Source organism: Carcharodon carcharias, chromosome 1 (assembly GCF_017639515.1).
Source record: "Carcharodon carcharias isolate sCarCar2 chromosome 1, sCarCar2.pri, whole genome shotgun sequence".
Classification (NCBI taxonomy): domain Eukaryota; kingdom Metazoa; phylum Chordata; class Chondrichthyes; order Lamniformes; family Lamnidae; genus Carcharodon; species Carcharodon carcharias.
The window spans coordinates 119341664-119361094 of NC_054467.1; the positions used below are offsets into that span (position 1 = coordinate 119341664).

General features: G+C 43.0%; 1 protein-coding gene across 4 annotated transcripts in view; it reads left to right on the forward strand.

The window, feature by feature from the left end:
- LOC121285135 (PACRG-like protein) overlaps window positions 1-19431 on the forward strand; it is a 77095-nt gene that overhangs the window by 25087 nt on the left and 32577 nt on the right. For all 4 annotated transcript variants that reach the window (XM_041201318.1, XM_041201330.1, XM_041201352.1 and 1 more), the window contains 2 exons: window positions 7603-7693; window positions 18674-18808. In XM_041201318.1, coding sequence (XP_041057252.1) covers window positions 7603-7693; window positions 18674-18808 — 226 coding nt within the window. The remainder of the gene's footprint in view (window positions 1-7602; window positions 7694-18673; window positions 18809-19431) is intronic.

Here is a 19431-nt window from a genome sequence, read left to right on the forward strand (position 1 = left end):
TGTAAAGAGCAGGGATACTAGAGTAATTAATTAATAACTTGATTAAATAGAATAGTGATGGCAGGATGGGTGATGTGTCGCTGCTGCAACATGTGGGAACTGCAAGACATCAAGGTGATCCAGAGCGAACACTTCTGTACCATGCTTTGCAGCTCGAGGAACTTTGGATCCAAGTTAAGGAGCTGGAGTCCAAGCTGCAGACATTGCGCCACGTCAGGGAGGGGGAAAGTTACCTGGACACTTTGCTCCAGGAGGCAGTCACACCCCTCAGATTAGGTAATTCAAATTTGGTCTGTGATCCCCTGATGCTGGGGACCCAACAGGAGGGTGTGACTGCAGGTGAAGCAGGTATGGGGGCCGAGAGGGTAGCACTCGAGCCGCCCCTGCAACTGTCCAACAGTTACGAGGTTCTTGCAAGCTGTGTGAATGAGAGTGTGGACTGCAGGGGGGGGTGAGCGAATTGACCACAGCACCATGGTAGAGAGCCATTCAAGTTGGGGGAGGAAATAGGAACATAGTAGTGGTTGGAGACAGTATAATTAGGGAGATAGATACTATTCTCTGCAGCCGTGAGCCTGAGTCCTGAAGGCTGTGTTGCCTGTCCGGTGCCAGGGTTAAGGACATCTCCTCAGGGCTGGAGAGGAGCTTGGAGTGGGAGGGGAGGGATCCAGTTGCCATCGTCCACGTTGGTACCAATGACATTGATGGGACTAGAAAGGAAGTTCTGCGGAAAGAATTCGAACAGTTAGGAGCTAAATTTAAAAAGCGGAACCTCCAAGGTAATAATCTTGGGATTACTATTTGAGCCATGGGCAAACTGGTGTAGGGTAAGTAAAGTCAAGGAGTTAAATGCATGGCTGAAAGATTGGTGTGGGAGGAATGGGTTTCAGTTCATGGGGCACTAGCATCAGTACTGGGGTAGAAGGGAGCTGTTCCGGTGGCTTGGGCTTCACATGAACTTTGCTAGGACCAGTGCCCTGGCGAACCGAATATCGCGGGCTGTAGCGAGGGCTTTAAACTACATAGAGGGGGGAGGGTTCCGGAAAGGGGATACGTAGGCTTACAAAGCAAAAGGATATGGCAGCCATTTAGATAATGATACCCAGAGTGTGACAGGCAGGGACAGACTGTGTACAAACGTAAAAGAAAAGTAGCAAATAATGTCAAAGGGGAGAAAAATGGTAAAAGGGCAAAATTAACAGCTCTTTAGTTAAATGCACGTAGTATCTGGAACAAAATAAATGAATTAACGGCACAAAAAGAGGTTAATGGGTATGATCTTCTATAGCCATTATGGAGATGTGGTTACAAGGAGGTCAAAGCTGGGAACTAAATATTCAGGGGTATGTGACTTTAAGAAAGGACAGGTAGGAAGGAAAGGGTGGTGGGGTAGCTTTGTTAGTACGAGGTGGAATAAGTACGATAGCAAGAAAGGATCTTGGATCAGGAGATGTAGAATCATCTGGGTGGAGGTAAGAAATAACAAGGGGAAGAAGACACTGGTGGGAGTAGACCATAGGCCCCTGAACAGTAGCTATACTGTAGAACAGAGAATAAATCATGAAATAATGAGGGCATGTAAAAAAGGCAGTATATTAATCATGGGTGACTTTAATCTTCATGTAGATTGGGAAAATCAAATTGGCAGAGGTAGCCACGAGCAAGAATTCATAGAGTGTATTCGGGACTGCTTCCTAGAACAATATGTTGTGGATCCAACCAGGGATCAGGCTATTTTGGATCTGGTAATATGTAATGAGACAGGTTTAATAAATGATGTCAGAGTGAAATAATCCCTAGGAAACAGTGACCATAACATGGTAGAATTTAGCATTCAGTTTGAGAGTGAGAAACTTGGGTCGGAAACAACTGTGCTAAACTTAAATAAGGGTAAGTACAAAGGAATGAGGGCAGAGTTGGCTGGAGTGGATTGGAATAGATTTTAGCAGAAAATACGGTTGATGAACAATGGCAGATGTTTAAGAAAATAGTTCATGGCTCACAACAAAGATATACCCCAATGAGTAAGAAGGATTCAAAAAGGGGATAAACCAACCATGGTTAACCAAAGAAGTTAGGGATAGTGTCAAATTAAAAGAAAAGACATACAATGTGGCAAAAATTAGTTGTTAACCAAAGGATTGGGAAAGTTTTAAAAGCCAACAAAAGATTACTACAAATTAATAAAGAGGGAGAAAATAAAGTAATATAAAAATGGACAGTAAGAGCTTCTTTAAATATATGAAAAGGAAGAGAGAGACCAAAGTGAACATAGGCCCCTTACAGAATGAGGTTGGAGAAATAATAATGGAGAACCAGGAAATGGCAGAGGAGTTGAATAAATACCTTGCTTTAGTCAGTAGAAGACACTAATACCATTCCAATACTAAATAATCAAGGGGCAAAAGAGGGGGAGGAATACAATAACTATCGCTAGAGAAAAAATACTAGGAAAACTAATGGAGCTAAAGGCCGATGAGTCCCCTGGTCCTTCCTAGGATATTAAAGGAAGTAGCTACATAGATAGTGGATGCACTAGTCGTAATCTTCCAAGAATCCTTAGATTCTAGAAAAGTGCCAGAGGATTGGAAAACTGCCAATGTAACACATTTATTCAGAAAGGGAGGGAGACAAAAAACAGGTAACTATTGGCCAGTTAGCTTAACATCTGTTTTGGGAAAATGTTCCAGCCTATTATAAAGGATGTAATAGCAGAGCATTTAGAATTACATAATCTAATCAAGCAGACTCAGCATGGCTTCATGAAGGGGAAATCATGCCTGACAATTATATTAGAATTCTTTGAGGACTTAACAAGCAGGATGGATAAAGGGGAACCAATAGATGTAACATATTTGGATTTCCAAAAGGTGTTCGATAAAGTACTGTACATAAGGCTACTTAATAAGATAAGAGCCCATGGTTTTGGGGATAGTATATTAGCATGGATAGAGGATTGGCTAACTAATAGAAGACAGAGAGTTAGGATATTGGGGGCATTTTCGGGATGGCAACTTGTAACTAGTGGAGTGCCGCAGGGATCAGTGCTACGGCCTCAATTATTTACAATATATATTAATGACTTAGATGAGGGAAGTGAATGTACTATTGCAAAATTTGTGGAAGATACAAAAGTAGGTGGAAAGGCAAGTGCTGAGGATGACACAAGAAGTCTACAGAGGGATTTAGACAGGTTAAGTGAGTGGGCAAATAAGTGGCAGATGGAATATAATGTGGGAACATGTGAGGTTATGCACTTTGACAGGAAGAATAGAGGAGCTGAGCATTATTTAAATGGAGAAAGACTGCAGAAGGCTGCAGCACAGAGGAATTTGGGAATCCTTGTGCTTGAATCCCAAAAAGCTAACATACAAGTTCAGCAGGTAATATTCAGACTCAAAACGTTAACTGTGCTCCTCTCCGTGGATGCTGCCAGACCTGCTGAGTTTTTCCAGGTATTTTTGTTTTTGTTTTGGATTTCCAGCATTCGCAGTTTTTTGCTTTTATTTTGGCATATGGAATGTTGGTCTTATTTCAAAGGGAATGGAGTATAAAAATAGGGAAGTTTTGCTAAAACTATACAAGGCACTAGTTAAACCACAGCTAGAATACTGTGAACAATTTTGGTTCCCTTCTCTAAGAAAAGTTATCCTGGCATTGGAGGCAGTCCAGAGAAGGTTCACTAGGTTGATCCCGGGGATGGAGGGATTTTCTTATGAGGAGAGGTTGAGTAGCTTGGGCCTATACTTATTGGAGTTTAGAAGAATGAGAGGTGACCTTATTGAAACATATAAGATTCTTTGGGGGCTTGACAGGTTAAATGCTGAGAGGTTGTTTCCCTTGTGGGAGAGTGTAGGGCCAGAGGGCATAATCTCAGAGTAAGGGGTCACTCATTTAAAACAGAGGTGAGCAGGAATTTCTTCTCTCAGAGGGTAGTTAATCTGTGGAATTCTTTACCGCAGAGGGCTGTAGAAGCTGGGTCATTAAGTGTACTCGAGGCTGAGATAGACAGATTTTTAATCAGTAAGGAAATCAAGGGTTTGTCATGTTAACCCTGACAGATTAAAATGAAGAATGTATTTTATTTCTCAGTCTGAATGAGCACACAAATTCAGAGAACTAAAATTTAAGAAAATCTAAGAAAAGTAAACACTAGATATTTACCATATTGATAATCATTGGTAGATGTGGATGTATGGATTCACCAATTTCTTTTACAGGTTTTTTTAAAGTTAAAGGGATCCTAATGGTACTATGTGCACAACAATTGGCATTGACCAGCTGTGGCCACTGGCGCTGTGAGGGCTTGCAGGTCCAAGTGTAAGCCCAGCAGGACCTGATTGTTTTCCTGGAGGCGCCTCTCCAAGAGAGTTGCCACTCTCTCCATGGAGGAAGCCTGACGCTCTGCCATGAGGCTCATTGCATCAGTGATGCTCCACGTGGACTCCTCCACCACAGACACCAAGCAAAGCACAGTCTCGCATATCACTCCCAGATGTTCCTGCACACCCGGCCGCATTTCCTGCAGCTGCTGCATCGCGGGCGACTCCAGAGGCACATCATCATGCACCGACTGAGCATGTGCCTGGTCCCCTGCAGTCCTCCGACTGCTGGCGCCATCGGCACTCTCTGTCTCTGTCAGCTCCTCCAGCGATTGTGAAGTACCCTCTCCACTGTGCCCCGGGACACTAGCCGATGTTCCAGTGCCCACTGAGGTGTTAGTATCTGCGCTGGTGCCTGCCTTGCAGAAATGGTGTGACGCAGGTGACACTTAAGGGCCCCCAGGTGTGAGAGGGGGCATCTGCATTTCTTCCTGGCGGCCATGCCCTGATGTTGCTGAGATGAACAACAAGGACAGTGGATCAGTTAGCGTGCACGCAGTGAAACACTTCATCCCTTTCCCCCCGGCTCATTATGAGCTCAACTTTCCAGAACCAATGGATGCGAACATTGTTGGGGTGGCAAATAGTGAGGAGGATAGCCTTACACTACAGGCAGATACAGACGGGCTGGTCAGATGAGCTAATGAATGCTAAATGGAAGATTATGTGGATAAGTATGAGGTGATACACTTGGGCAGGACAAACAAGGCACAGGAATACACGATGAGTGGTAGGACCATGGAAAGTAAGGAGGATCAGAGGGACCTTGCTGTGCATGTTGACAGGTCCCTTAAGGTAGCGGGACAGGTACATAAGGTATTTAAGAAGGCAAATGCCATACTTGCCTTTTCTAGCCAAGGCATAGAATAGAGGAGTGGGGAGGTAATGCTATAGTTCTGCATGCCGTTCTGAAATGTGCATTATGGGAGGGATGTGATTGGAGTGGAGAGAGTGCAGAGGTCGTTGACCAGGATACTGGCTGGGCTGGAGAGCTTGACTTATGAGGAGAGATAGCATAGACTGGAGTTATTTCCCCTGGAGCAGAGAAGATTGAGGGGTGACATGATTGAGGTTTTTAAACTTATATAGATAGGGTTGACAGAAAGGAACTTTTCCTCTTGACGGAGGGATGAGTAACCAAGTGGCATAGATTTAAAGTAAGGGGCATGAGGTTGACAGGGGATGTGATGAGCACCTTTTGCACACAGACTGCTTTGGGAATGTGGAATGCACTGCCTGAAGGAGTGGTAGATGCAGAAACCCTCCTAACATGTAATAAATATTTGGATATGCAGTTGCGATGCCATGTCATACAAGGCCACGGGCATAGTGCTGGGAAATGGGATTGGTACTTAGGAACGTGTTTGACCCGCGCATCCTCGAAGGGCCGAAGGACCTTTTTAGATGATCCGCACCTCTGACTCTATCACTCTGAGACCGAGCAATGTTGCAACAATAACAAGTTAAACAATCATCCGTGCTATGGATGTCGGGAGGACATTGCAGATCTCACTGTTGGCCTCAAATACCTGGCCGCTGCACCCCAGCCTCACCGACACCCAGCCTCACTGACACCAGTTGACCTGGGTGCATGGCACCTCTCAAGCTCCAGGGCCTCCTGCTCGAACCGGCTTAACATCACGAGGTGAGCCTGGCCGCCTCCAGTCCTCAAACGCTTAGACGCATTATGAGCATTTTTCTCCTGAAAAACAGAAAAGACCATTCATTGCGTCAATTTGCACATGGACTCTGCACGCGCATGCCGCACCCCAACCACAGTGGCCCATATCAGGCCTTCAGTGCCTCTCTTCCCTGCTACTGCTGATCAGTCACACAAAGGTAGTATGCCTGCTCCGAGCCGCTCCCCGCCCACCCCCCCACCCCCCCCACCCCCCCACCCACCACCACCACCACCACCACCAACGGCCAACTTGGACACATTCTGCATACAGCACTTTAGGAAACACACAGTCTTTGCTCCCATAGCAAGGAGGCGCAACTACATGCAGCGTCAAAGGCAGCAGATGGTTCGTGGCCACAATACCTCGAGGCTCCCCTTCTACCGTCTCATCACCGTGAACAGGACATGTATTGGAGTTCTGAGTATGCGCCTAGCTGTATCTCCAGCAGGTTGCCCCCAGACTAGTCACGTGCGACTACGAGCAACACATAGTGTAGGGAGAACTCATCTCCTCATGAACCACTCAGGCTGATGTAAGCGTGGGCACTATCTGTTTGCCCACTCAGCATAGGAGAGATGCCCTACATGATTCAATGCAGTCATGACAGTAAGACTTGGAGGGGAGTGTGGGCCTCAAAGGCTAAGGCTACCTGCTGGGTTAAATGCTGAATGCCAACATGGTACTCGCCTTTCCAGAGAGTAACAAATTGTTGAAGCGCTTATAGCACTAGATCCAGGTGCACCACACCATGTCGCGGGAGCTCACCACCTCCACCACCTCCTCCCAGGCATATTTGGTCATGTGGGGGGCCGCCTCCCCCCCATCCTGGGGGACCAACACCTCTCGCCATGCTGCCACCTCCTCGAAGAGGGCAGCAAGGCGTTCATCTGAAAAGTGAGGGGGCGCATTGGCCCCCTGTTGGCCTACCCTGCAGCCTGCTGTGCTCCTGTGGCAGATCTTGCAGCCTGGCCTGCTCCTCTGCCCTTCCCTCCAGCGTGCCCTGCTCAGCCGACTCCCTGCGGTGTGACCTAGAAGTGGCCATCATGAGCAGTCTACAGGAGGCTGCCTGGCCTTCCTTTAAACAGACTGTCGGGTCGCCATTGGACCCGGCAGCCTGTGCACGCCCGCCACCGTCAGCACACCCCTGCTATTAACGGGAGTCGGCAAATACGCTGGACGGGCCTTAATTGGCCCACCCGCGTAAAATGGCAGCGAGGACCTGATCGTGGGTAACAATTGGGTCCACGCCCACTCCAGCTCCACCCGCCCAACAGGCAGAAAATTCTCCACTAGTAATTGAAGAGATTTCCCTTGATCAAATTAATTGGTCATTCATCTCATTGCCATTTGTAGGTTATTGATCTGCATAAAATGGTTCTCACTTTGAACCATAAAACAACAGTCTTGGAAGTGATTATTTTATGAAATGCTTTCAAACAATTTAATATGATATATGAAAGTACTTATCAATTGTGATGGTATTTAAAATCTAAATTCTTTAGATATTATTGTTTCATGTGCAACTTTTTCCCCACCAGGTTGTTTCATGGTTCAGTAAGTCACAGACTGCAGTGGGATCAGCCACCAGAGACCATTTGCTTTGACCCTCTTCTTACCACCTTAGCTGAGGTAAGACTGGCCCAATTTCACTATGCTTTTATTCTATACTTTATTGAACTATGTAGGTTCCAGCATCAATCCCTTTGGCACTCCACTCAATTCATTTCCTCAGCCGGGCATCACTCCAGTAACTAGTACCTGATGCCTTCTCTTTTTCAGTCAATATTTTTAGCATATCTAAACTTTAGCTAACATAGGCATTTCCTGTTTGTGCAGCAGCCCCTCATGCATGAGGTTTGGCCAAAATCTGCTGAAAAAAATGATGTTATCTGAATAATGCATGCTATTATTAACGTGTAAATTGGCCTTCAAAATGTGGTGAAGAAGAAAACTATATGAGTTGCAAATCATCACAAGTTGCTAATGATTATGCTGTTCCACTGTTAGTTTAGCAGAAATGACATGTCACCCATAACTTCTCTGTTAGTTTTATGAATTTCCTGCATTTGCACTTTAATTTGTCATTAAACTCGCCATGGCGTGTTAAGTCTAGTAATTAATAGCCTGAGTACCTTTAGCTGATTGATAATTGTTAATGACTGACGATCAACCTCATTAGCTCAGAAAATGAACAATTCCAATACTGGAGTCTCATTTTTTTCCCAAGGTACTGAATTGAGATTTCAGAAATGTCAAATTTAAAATGTTTCCTTTTTGTTTTGTTTTTCCTTCCTGTCTCTTTATTTCGTTGTCACTTAATCCCATATTTTGTTCCCTCTAATTTCTCTTTCTATTCTTGATTTGACTTTAATTCACAGGATATGTGTGTTGCTGGCTAGACCAGCATTTGTTGCCCATCTCTAATTGCCCTTGAGAAGGTGGTGGTGAGCACCTTCTTGAACTGCTGCAGTCCATATGGTGTAGGTACACCCATTGTGCTGTTAAGGGGGAGTTCCAGGATTTTGACCCAGCGACAGTGAAGGAACAGCGATATATGTCTAAGTCAGGATGTGTGGCTTGAATGGAACTTGCAGAGAGTACCGTTCCTATGCATATTCTGTCCTTATCCTTTCTAGGTGGTAAAGATAGTGAAATTGGAAGGTGCTGTTGAAAGAGCTTTGGTGTGTTTCTGCAGTGCATCTTGTAGATGGTACACAGTGCTGCCACTGTGCGTCAATGAGTAGAGGGACTGAATGTTTAAGGTGGTAGATGGGGTGCCAATTAAGTGGGTTGCTTTGTCCTGGATGGTGTTGAGCTTCTTGAGTGTTGTTAGAGCTGCACTCATCCAAGCAAGTGGAGCGCATTCCATCGCACTCCTGAATTGTAGATAATGGACAGACTTTGGGGAATCAGGAGGTGAGTTACTCACAATGGAATTCCCAGCCTCTGAGGTGGGAAATCAACTTCCTTTCCAGTCCTTCTTCACTTGTGAGAAGGGATAATATACTAAATGAGGCATCAAATGAGGCTATATGCGTTGAGCTCAGAAAGAAAAAAGGGGCAGTCACACTGCTAAGAGTGTACTATAGACCCTCAAATTGTGGAAGAGAGTTACAAGAGCAAATAAGTAGGCAGATTTCTGAGTGCAAAAACAATAGGGAGGTAATAGTTGGGGACTTCAACTACCCTAATATCAATTGGGATACGAATGCTGTGAAGGGCACAGTGGGCACAAAATTCTTGAACTGTATTTAAGAGAATTTTGGTTAGCCAGCATGTAACGAGCCCAATGAGAGGAGAAGAGATTCTAGATTTAGTCTTAGGAAATGAAGCTGGGCAAGTAGATGAAGTAGCGGTGGGGGACAATTTTGGAGATGGTGACCATAATGCAGTTAGATTTAGCATCATTATGGAAAAGGACAAAGATAATTCAGTAGTGAAACTTCTAAATTGGGGGAAGGAAATTTTATGAAGCTCAGAGGGGAGCTGGTGAGAGTGGACTGATACAGCTATTAGAAGGGAAAACAGTGTCAAATCAGTGGGAAGTATTCAAAAGCGAGATTCTACGGGCACAGTGTAGACATGTCCCCACAAAAAAAAAGGGTGGTACTGCCAAATGTAGGGCCCCCTGGTTATCTAGAAGCATTCAGGACAAGATAAGGCAGAGAAAGAAAGCTTATGACAGTCACAAAAGACTTAATACTGTAGAAAGCCTAGCGCAGTATAGAAAGTACAAGGTGAAGTAAAAATGGAAACTAGGAAAGCAAAGAGAGGATACGAAAAATATTGGTAGGTAAAATCAAAGAAAACCCAAAGATGTTTTACCAGTACACTAAGAGCAAGAGAATGACTAAGGGAAGGGTAGGGCCTATCAGAGATGTACATGGTAACTTGTGCGTTGATGCTGAAGATATGGGCAGGGTTCTCAATGAGTACTTTGTCTGTCTTCACTAAGGAGAGGAATGATGCAGACATACTACTTAATGAGGAGGAGTGTGATACATTGGATACAGTAAGCATGGTGAGAGAGCAAGTACTGGAGCGACTGACATCCTTGAAAGTGGGTAAGCCACCAGGCCGGATGGATTGTATCCCAGGTTGTTAAAGGAAGCCAGGGAAGAAATAGTGGATGCTTTGAGGATTATTTTCCAATCCTCACTAGATACAGGTGAGGTACCAGAGGATTGAAGGTCTGCAAGTGTTGTACCATTATTTAAAAAGTGTGGAAGGGATAAACCAGAAAATTATAGACCACTCAGTCTGACTTCCGTGGTGGGCAAATTCTTGGAATCAATTCTGAGAGACGGGGTAAACTGTCACTTAGAAAGACATGGGTTGCTCAGGGACAGTCAGCATGGTTTTGTTAGGGAAAGATCGTGTTTTACTAACTTAATAGAATATTTTGAGGAAGTAATGAGGATTGATGAGGGTAGTGCAATGGATGTTGTCTGCATGGATTTTAGTAAGGTATTTGACAAGGTCCCACATGGCAGACTGGTCAGAAAAGTGAGATCCCAAGGGATACAGGGGAAGGTGGCAAGTTGGGGCCAAAATTGGCTCAGCAACAGGAAACATAGGGTAATGGTTGATGGATGATTTTGCGAATGGAAAATGGTTTCCGGTGGTGTTCCACAGGGCTGTGTTGGGGCCCTTGCTGTTTGTTGTATATGTTAATGATTTGGACATAAATGTGGGAGGTATGATTGGGAAATTTGCAGATGATACCAAAATTGGCCGTGTAATTGATAGTGAAGAGGATAGTTGTTGTCTCCAGAATGATATCAATGGTTTGGTTGAGTGGGCAAAAAAGTGGCAAACTGAATTCAGTCTGGAAAAGTGTGAGGTAATACATTTGGGAAGGGAAAACAAAGCAAGGGAATATTCAATAAACGGAAGGATATTGAGAGGGGTTGAGGAAGTGAGAGACCTTGGAGTGCATGTCCACAAGTCCCTAAAGGTAGCGGGACAGGTGGATAAGGCCGTAAATAAAGCATATGGAATGCTTTCCTTTGTTGAACGAGGCATTGAATACAAAAGCAGGGATGTAATGATGAAACTGTATAAAATGCTGATTAGGCCACAGCTGGAATTTTGTATAGCTCTGGTCACCACATTACAGGAAGGACATTATTGCTCTGGAGAGAGTATAGAGAAGATTTACAAGAATGCTGCCAGGGCTTGAAAATTGTAGCTATGAGGGAAGATTGGATAGGCTAGGATTGTTTTCCTTAGAATAGAGGAGACTGAGGGGTGACCTAACAGGTGTACAAAATTATGAGGCCTAATAGGGTAGACAGTAAAGACTTGTTTCCCCTAGCTGAGGGGTCAGTTACCGGGGGGCATAGATTTAAAGTGATTGGTGGAAGGACTAAAGGGTACATGAGGAAAAACTTTTTTCTCACAAAGGGTGGTGGGCATCTGGAATTCACTGCTTAAATCGGTAGTTCAGGCTGAAATGCTCAACTCATTTAAAAGGTACTTGGATCTGCATCTGAAGCGCTGGTGCTGGAAAGTGAAATTAAAATGAGCGGCTAATTTATTTTTCACCTTTTCTGGCCAGCCCAGACACGATGGGCTCAATGGCCTCTTTCTGCATTGTAACCTTTCTATGGTTTTCAATTATTCTTTTTCAATCTGTAAATATCATTGATTAAGCAGTTATATGGTACATCCCATCATTCACCAAGGACCTAGATGTATTAAAAACAAAATACTGCAGTTGCTGGAAATCTGAAACAAAAACAAAAATTGCTGGAAAAACTCAGCAGGCCTGACAGTATCTGTGGAGAGGAAGACAGAGTTAACATTTTGAGTCTGTATGACTCTTCATCAGAACTAAAGAGAAATAGAAATGTGGTGAAATATAAGCTGTTTAAGGGGGTGGGACTAGTGGAACTGGATAGAGGGCCAGTGATAGGTGGAGGCAAAGGAGAGATTGCCAAAGATGTCATAAACAAAAAGTCAAAGGGGTGTTGACGGTGGTGATATTAGCTAAAGGATTAAGGATAGAAAGCAGAATGAGCAAGTGACAGATGGTCCTAGAGCGGGTAGGGCATGGGGGGAGGGATCGAAATAGGCTAAAAGGTAGAGATAAAACAATGGATAGAAAAAAAATTTAAAAATAATAATAGAAATAGGTGGGAAAATAAATATATATATATTAAAAAAATTCAAAAAAAGGGGATCAAAAAGGGGGTGAGGATGGAGGAGAGAGTTCATAATCTGAAGTTGTTGAACTCAGTGTTAAGTCCAGAAGGCTGTAAAGTGCCGGATCGGAAGATGAGGCACTTTTCCTCCAGATTGCATTGAGCTTCACTGGAACATTGCAGCAGGCCAAGGATGGACATGTGGGCGTGAGAGCAGGGTGGTGTGTTGAAATGGCAAGCGACAGGAAGGTCTGGGTCATGCTTGCGGACAGACCAAAGGTGTTCTCCAAAGTGGTCACCCAGTCTGCATTTGGTCTCTCCAATGTAGTGGAGACCGCATTGGGAGCAGCGAATGCAGTAGACTAAGTTGAGGGAAGTGCAAGTGAAGTGTGCTTTCATTGAAAGGAGTGTTTGGGCCCTTGGATGGGGGAAGTAAAGGGGTAGGTGTTGCACCATCTGTGGTTGCATGGGAAGGTGCTGTGGTAGGGGGTGATGGGGGAGCGGACCAGGGTGTCTCGGAGGGAATGGTCTGTACAGAATGCCGATGGGGCAGGGGTGAAAGGAAGATGTGTTTGGTGGTGGCATCATGCTGGAGTTGGTGGAACTGGTGGAGAATGCTTCTTTGAATGCAGAGGCTGGTGTGGTGATAAGTGAAGACAAGGGGGACCCTATCATGGTTCTGGGAGGGAGAAGAAGGTGTGAGGGCGGATGCGCGAGAGATGGGCCGGACACGGTTGAGGGCACTGTCAACTACCGTGGGTGGAAAATCTTGGTTAAGGAACAAGGGTGACATGTCAGAAGAACTGTTTGGGAAAGTGGCATCATCGGAATAGATGCGATGGAGGCGAAGGAACTGAGAGAATGGGATGCAGTCCTTACAGGAAGCAGGGTGTGAGGAGCTGTAGTCGAAGTAGCTGTGGGAGTCGGTGGGCTTGTAATGACTATTGTTGGTGCGTTGTTGCCCTGGCTGCACCGTTATCAACTCTCTTCCAGCGACTTACAGGGCAAAATATTTTTCAGCTAAAGTTTGGAGTAAAAATTCTATCCAACTAGGCATGCCACAAGAAGCCCCAATGTGACCAATTGTGGCCCTTCATAAAAGGTGTTCTAATAGCCTAGGTATATCACGTCCAAAAGCTTTCCAAAGTCCAGCTTCTATTATCTGTCACAAGTTAAAGGAAGTTGATTAGGCAGAATCTGTCTTTTGTGACGCTGGTTGCCATTTATGAGCTTACTTTAATTTTGATAATTTTCCAATTTGTCCTTAATGATTAATTCCACCCTTTTGCCCATTATCAATTACCCTGTGGTAACTTAGATTCTTTTGGTGACTTGTATGAAAATAGATAATACATTGGCTCCTTTAACTTTGACTTGTGTAAGCACTGACTCCCTCATACCAACCATAAGTAATTTCTGTATTTAACACATATTCCCAAGTGCACAAAGTGTGATTATGCTGCTTGTCTGTGGTGGTTAACAAAGTTGACCCATCTGGCACAGCCTCTCCTCCATGGTCTACTCTCATGAAGCTATTAATGCACATAATATTATTGGAAAATATTTTTCTTTTAAAATAGAGGTTTAGTATGTGGGTGTGTCTTAATTGGATTAAAACCAGCTAGTCTGGGTGCTTTGATGTGTACTAGTTCTGAGATATAAGAGAGGTAGAGTGCATTTGCATTTTTTGAATAGAGCATTCAAGAAGTGAGGTGAAATCTGGCACCTAGCTAGCAGAGACTAAGCAATGTTTATATTATTGTAAAATTGGCACTATGAAAGGAGTTTCATGGTTAAAAGAGGTGGAGTTCAAAGAGGCTGGTGATACAATGAGAATTTACATTCAATGAGATGTGCTGGATATAACCGATAGCAGTTTTCATGAGTGCAGAGCAGAGGCAATGTAAGATCAAAGTAGCTGTAAGCCTACAACTATCTGCACAGGAATCAAAATTTTGAATTCGTGAGATGAAAATGTTTTGCCTGGTATCTGGTTAAGTCTATGGGTGCTGTTGCCTTAATGGAGATTAGTTTGGGAATTTGTTAAAAGTTATGATAGTAGTTCTTTGTTGCCATGTGTATATATTTAACTTGTATAAATCAATAAATATATCATGTATTTTGATATAAAACCTCTCGAGAACTGGTGACCTGATTCCTTAATTTAGAGCTGCATCTCAAACATACCACTTAAAATATAGGCTATGACAGTTGTTTAAAGTTTCCCTCTGGAATTTTTAAATAACTCAGCTTTACCAATTGCTGGGTCATAACATCTACTTCTATGGGACTTTACTTGCTTGGCCTATTTCTACTTTTTTGAATGTAGCCAGCCATATCTCTTACCATTATCTCTTATCTCACTCTCAAGAAGTAATCTTACAGCTACCCAAGGTTCCATTTTTAGTTCCTTCCTTTTCCTCAATGACTTGTCCCCTGGCAATATTTTTAATAGACATGTGGTCAGCTTCCACATGTTTGTTGATGATACATAGTTTTACTCTCTATTACCACCTTTGACTCCAAAACCACTACTGTGCTATCAGATTGTCAGGCATCAATTGTGAATGAACCAAAAGTCCCTCCAACAGTGGCAAAACTGAAGTCATCCATTTTATTCCAGCCAAGAAGCCCACATCTTTGCTCCTGACTTTATCCACCTGCTCACAGGGTGAAAAATTGTGCAACTGCAACATCTTGTTTCACCTTGAGCTAGGCTTCAAATCGATCTCGGACTGCTTATTTCCATGTCACATACCTTATCTCAGCACATCTCTGCCACTAATCTCCAGCAATCTCCTCAGTGGTCCCCTGCAATCCACCCTATATATCAGCCAGTTCATACAAAACGTTTGTCTTCTCAATCCCCAATGCAATGAATTCAAGATCCTCATCTCTATTTACAGATTCCTTCATTATCTCATTCTACCCTACTACTGTAACTATGTTCCAACCTTAGCCCTTTCATTTCTAATTCTGCCCTTCTGTGCATTTCCCTCTCTACATTTCCTCTCTTCCAGACAAGGCACAGACATTGTCCCATTTAGAATTCCTTCTATCTTTGATTATGAGACTGATGTAGTTGCACCTCAAGCACAGGACATATGTCAACACCTCAACACCAGAATACACAGGGAGAGGCATTTCCATTTGCATTTCATAAAGAAGCATTACTTGTGAAGACTTTGCTTTCCAAAGGAAGCCATTGTTGAGCTGTGGCACATGCCAAATGAGATTCATTCAGGCATCAGAGACATAATTGAGAACTCCTTTGTTGTGTTCTGTTGTGCATCCAAAACAGTGTTTTGTGTTGTGGTTCCTTTAAGTTGTTGCAGGTCTTTAAATTGTGAAACAGCAGACTAATTTCTGAACATAAATGGTGAGCTCCAGTGAGCTCTGAATCTGCTCCATTTTCCTGCTCAGGATTTTGCCCTAGTAGCAAATCTAGATTTGATATTTTCAAAACCAGTGTAGAGAACTCTGACTGTGATGCAGTAATTTTTGTTTTGTGCTGAGAAGCTGTTTGAATTATATCAATTTATACTTCTCTGGCGACTATCAATGGGGGAGAATTTTCTCTGTTCTGAAAAATATCAAACCCAGTGTTTAAAAATTAGTTTGTGATTTTGTTAAGCATAGCACACTTCTCTGTGTTTATAGTTTACAACCTCGCAACACAATAACGTTCCATGATTTTCTCTGTTATCGACTGTTTCAGCTCAGCACGTCTATTGATTTAGACATGATTTTTGGATCTCTATTTTATTAAAATCCTATTTTAAAATTTAACTTTCAAGTTTTTATGTCTGAGACCCTCAAATTCTGAAGATTTATTTTCTCAATTTCTCCTGCACCACTGTTGCACAGTCCTTTTAAGTTAGGCTATGTTTGGTGCCAACGCTGGGCATGTGCAATCGATTCAGTTGCTCCGTTATTTTATAGAGAGCGATGGAGTCGGCAGCGGCCAGGATCAAAAATGGTGCCACTTAAATAATCACCCAATGATTTTGTAGCTTTGAGTTATTAGGCATATCCGTTATTTCTGTCCCTACATCTGCACTTTGTATTTAAAGACAATATTCCCTTTAATCATTCTTTGCCTAAAGCTTTGAAAGGTTTAAAGCTGGTTTGTGCTCAGCCACTGAGTCCCAATAATGTCTGTATATTGAAAGCAGGCTCAAAGTGGCAACAGCTTATAGATAGAGAAAATGTAGCCTGAAAAGCTCCTGTTTTCTCTTCCTGACCTTCTAAGTCAGATGTGTTTGAGTATGTTTTGTAAAACAATGTGAGAATTGAATTGCACTCAGAGATTTGCCCTCTTATTTATTAATAGTCTCTTACAAACAACTCTGGAGCTTTGGAACTATTCACGCCTGCTTAGATGTGTACTGGCAGGCTGGGCTCCGCAAAATGACATTATTGGCGTTCTGCACATGCGTGGGCCAGTGCACATGTGCAGACTGGACATTTTGCATTGGCAACTACTGTTACAGTGTTTATTTTGATAGTAAGACACAGGGAAAATGTTGCTCCAGTAGAGACAGCAATTTATGACTACCAGTCTTCCCTGTATTTTCATGAGCCCATTAGAAGGCTAGTAAGATGGAAGTCTGTGTTGCACTGCTTCTGACCACTTACTCGAAGAGTGCCCAGTACTTTCTGGTATTGTGTTACTACTCTAGTCCCAACGACATATAGGCCAGGATTTTCCAGTCGCCAGGTGGGCACAGTGGGCGGGCCCGGGAATAGTCGGGAAGCTGACCGCCGCCCACAATTTCACGCTGGCTGGCCAATTAACGACCAGCCAGTGTGAAACAGGCACTGCAGTGCTCAGCGCTGCTGGGGTTGCGGGGGGTGGGGGGGTGGTGTTGGCAGGGAAGGGGCATGATTGCTGAAGTTCGCGCATGTGTGCGGGTGCATGCCGTAAAAGCTCCCTGAGGCACAAAGCTGTCTCCGGGAGCTGAAGATCTTCAGCAATCAAAATAAAGAAATGAAAAACAACAAAAACATGTCCCGTCAACAAAAAGTGTTTGATTTTTTTTTTAATCACTAGTTGAAACCTCATCCTGTCCATGGATGAGGTTTTGCCAAAAATGCAAAGGCCGCTTGGTCTTTTCACCCGACTGCTAACCAAATGGTTGGACAGACAGTGAAAAATTTCAATCAATTAGTTAATTAAGGGCCTTAACAGGCTGCTTAATTGTCGGCGGGCATGCTGCCGATTCCCGTGCGTGCCCACTGACTGAAATATCACGCATCATTTTACGGTGGTTTGGGTTGGGCACATAGCCGCCCAATGAACAAAATATTTTGCCTATTGTCTGTGTGGTGAAGTAAATGATGTTTTCCCTGGCATCCAAGACTCAATTTCTTTTGAGTTTTCAAACTGCTTTTGGAGGCTGCACAGAACTATGGCTTTGAACCTTCTGACTTTCCGGTGGACTCACCAGAGACCATTACTGCACTGCAAGAGACAGTGATGCTAACAGTTGTGGGATTCCCCTTAATCATCAGTTTCCTTGTGCCTTAAACGTTGGGGACACTTAGTTGTGGTAATGTAAAGTATACTTGCTGATACTTCTGACACCTTTATTCTATATAATTTAATGTAAAATAATATACAGTGCAGAAATAGACCATTAGGCACAACTGGTCTATGCTAGTGTTTATGATCCACACTTGCCTCCTCCCACCCATTAAAATTACATTATTCATGTTTGTTTTATGCTTTCAAGTTTTGTGTATGATGCTGTAGTTTTTGTTTATGACAATGTAGTTTTGCAGTCCACAGCCTATTCCTGTTGGAGCAGAATTACATGAACTATACGAGGAATTCTTTGTGAAATATTTATTCCCAAGCTGCCTTTAACTAGCAGTTCAAAACGTGAAACACAGTAGTAAGTGCAACTGAGAGTGTACAGATGTTGTTTATAATAGGTGACATTTTTGTGGATTAAGTTCCTCTGTAAGGGTTTGTTTGTTATATTGGAATGCTTATAGTTACAATTTTGTAAATATTTTCCTGGATTATTCCTTTAAGAGGTATATGGTTGACAAACTGTCTCAAGACATAATGTCCCAACACTAATAATACAATAAAACTAAAGTGTTAAATACTTGTTAAAATGTTTCATGTTTGTGTTGCATTAAAAAGGAAGTAATGAAGCAACATACCATTCATATGTTATTTTGGTGACAGGTCAATTATGGATAAAGTCTACTATTTTAGTCATACCCAGTATGAAATTGCAAAAGCAATTGTGTTGGATATCGTTCTGCTTAGTTCAAGGACGCATCAACCTCAGAAGATCTATAGAATGCGAACAAAGTATTGAAATTGCTTTGACCACTGGGTGGTGGTGTTGTATTTTAAAGAATATACCTTGTTGAATCAAAATACAAAGTATGTTTGAAAAAGCCAGTCTCCAGCTTTACATAATGTTTTACCTGTTATCCTACATAGGGATTAAGAGAAACTAAACACCCATATACATTTGTAGCCAAGGAAGGTTTCAAAGAATTGCTGGAGGTTGAAGATGCTGCTGAGAAAGCTATTCCACTAGTTCCAAAGGTGATTCCAAAGTTAAAAGCTGCTCTGGTAAGTATTTTAGTAGAACGTTCACAACTGACATTTTCCATTTTGTAATTTTCTATGTGTTCCATTTGGATACTTTGTTGGAATTTGAGTTTAGAAGAATGAGACGCAACTTTATTGAAAATTAAGATTTTGAGGGAGCTTGATAGGGGAGATGCTGAGAGGATGTTTCCTCTTTTGGGGGAACCTAGAATGAGGGAGCACGGATTAAAAGTAAGGGGCCTTACACTTAACACAGCGACGAAGAGGAATTTCTTCTCTGAGGGTCATTAGTCTTTGGAGTTCTCTTCTGCAGAGCAGTAGAGGCAGCATCATTGAATATATTCAAGGCTGAGCTAGCCAGATTTTTGATCGACAAGGGAGTCAAGGGTTATGGGGGACAGACAAGAAAGTGCAGATAAGGCCACAATCAAATCAGCCATAAACTTATTGATGTTGGAGCTGGCACAATGAGAATGGCCTACTTTGGTCCAATTTCTTATGATTATGGTCTTATTATGATTATAAATTGGGATGTGAACATAATGGCGCTTTTGCCCCTGCAAAGCATTGCTATAAAACACTAACTAAAACACCAACCATATTAGATGCCATTGTGACAATAGATTCAAATTTAGAGCCACCCT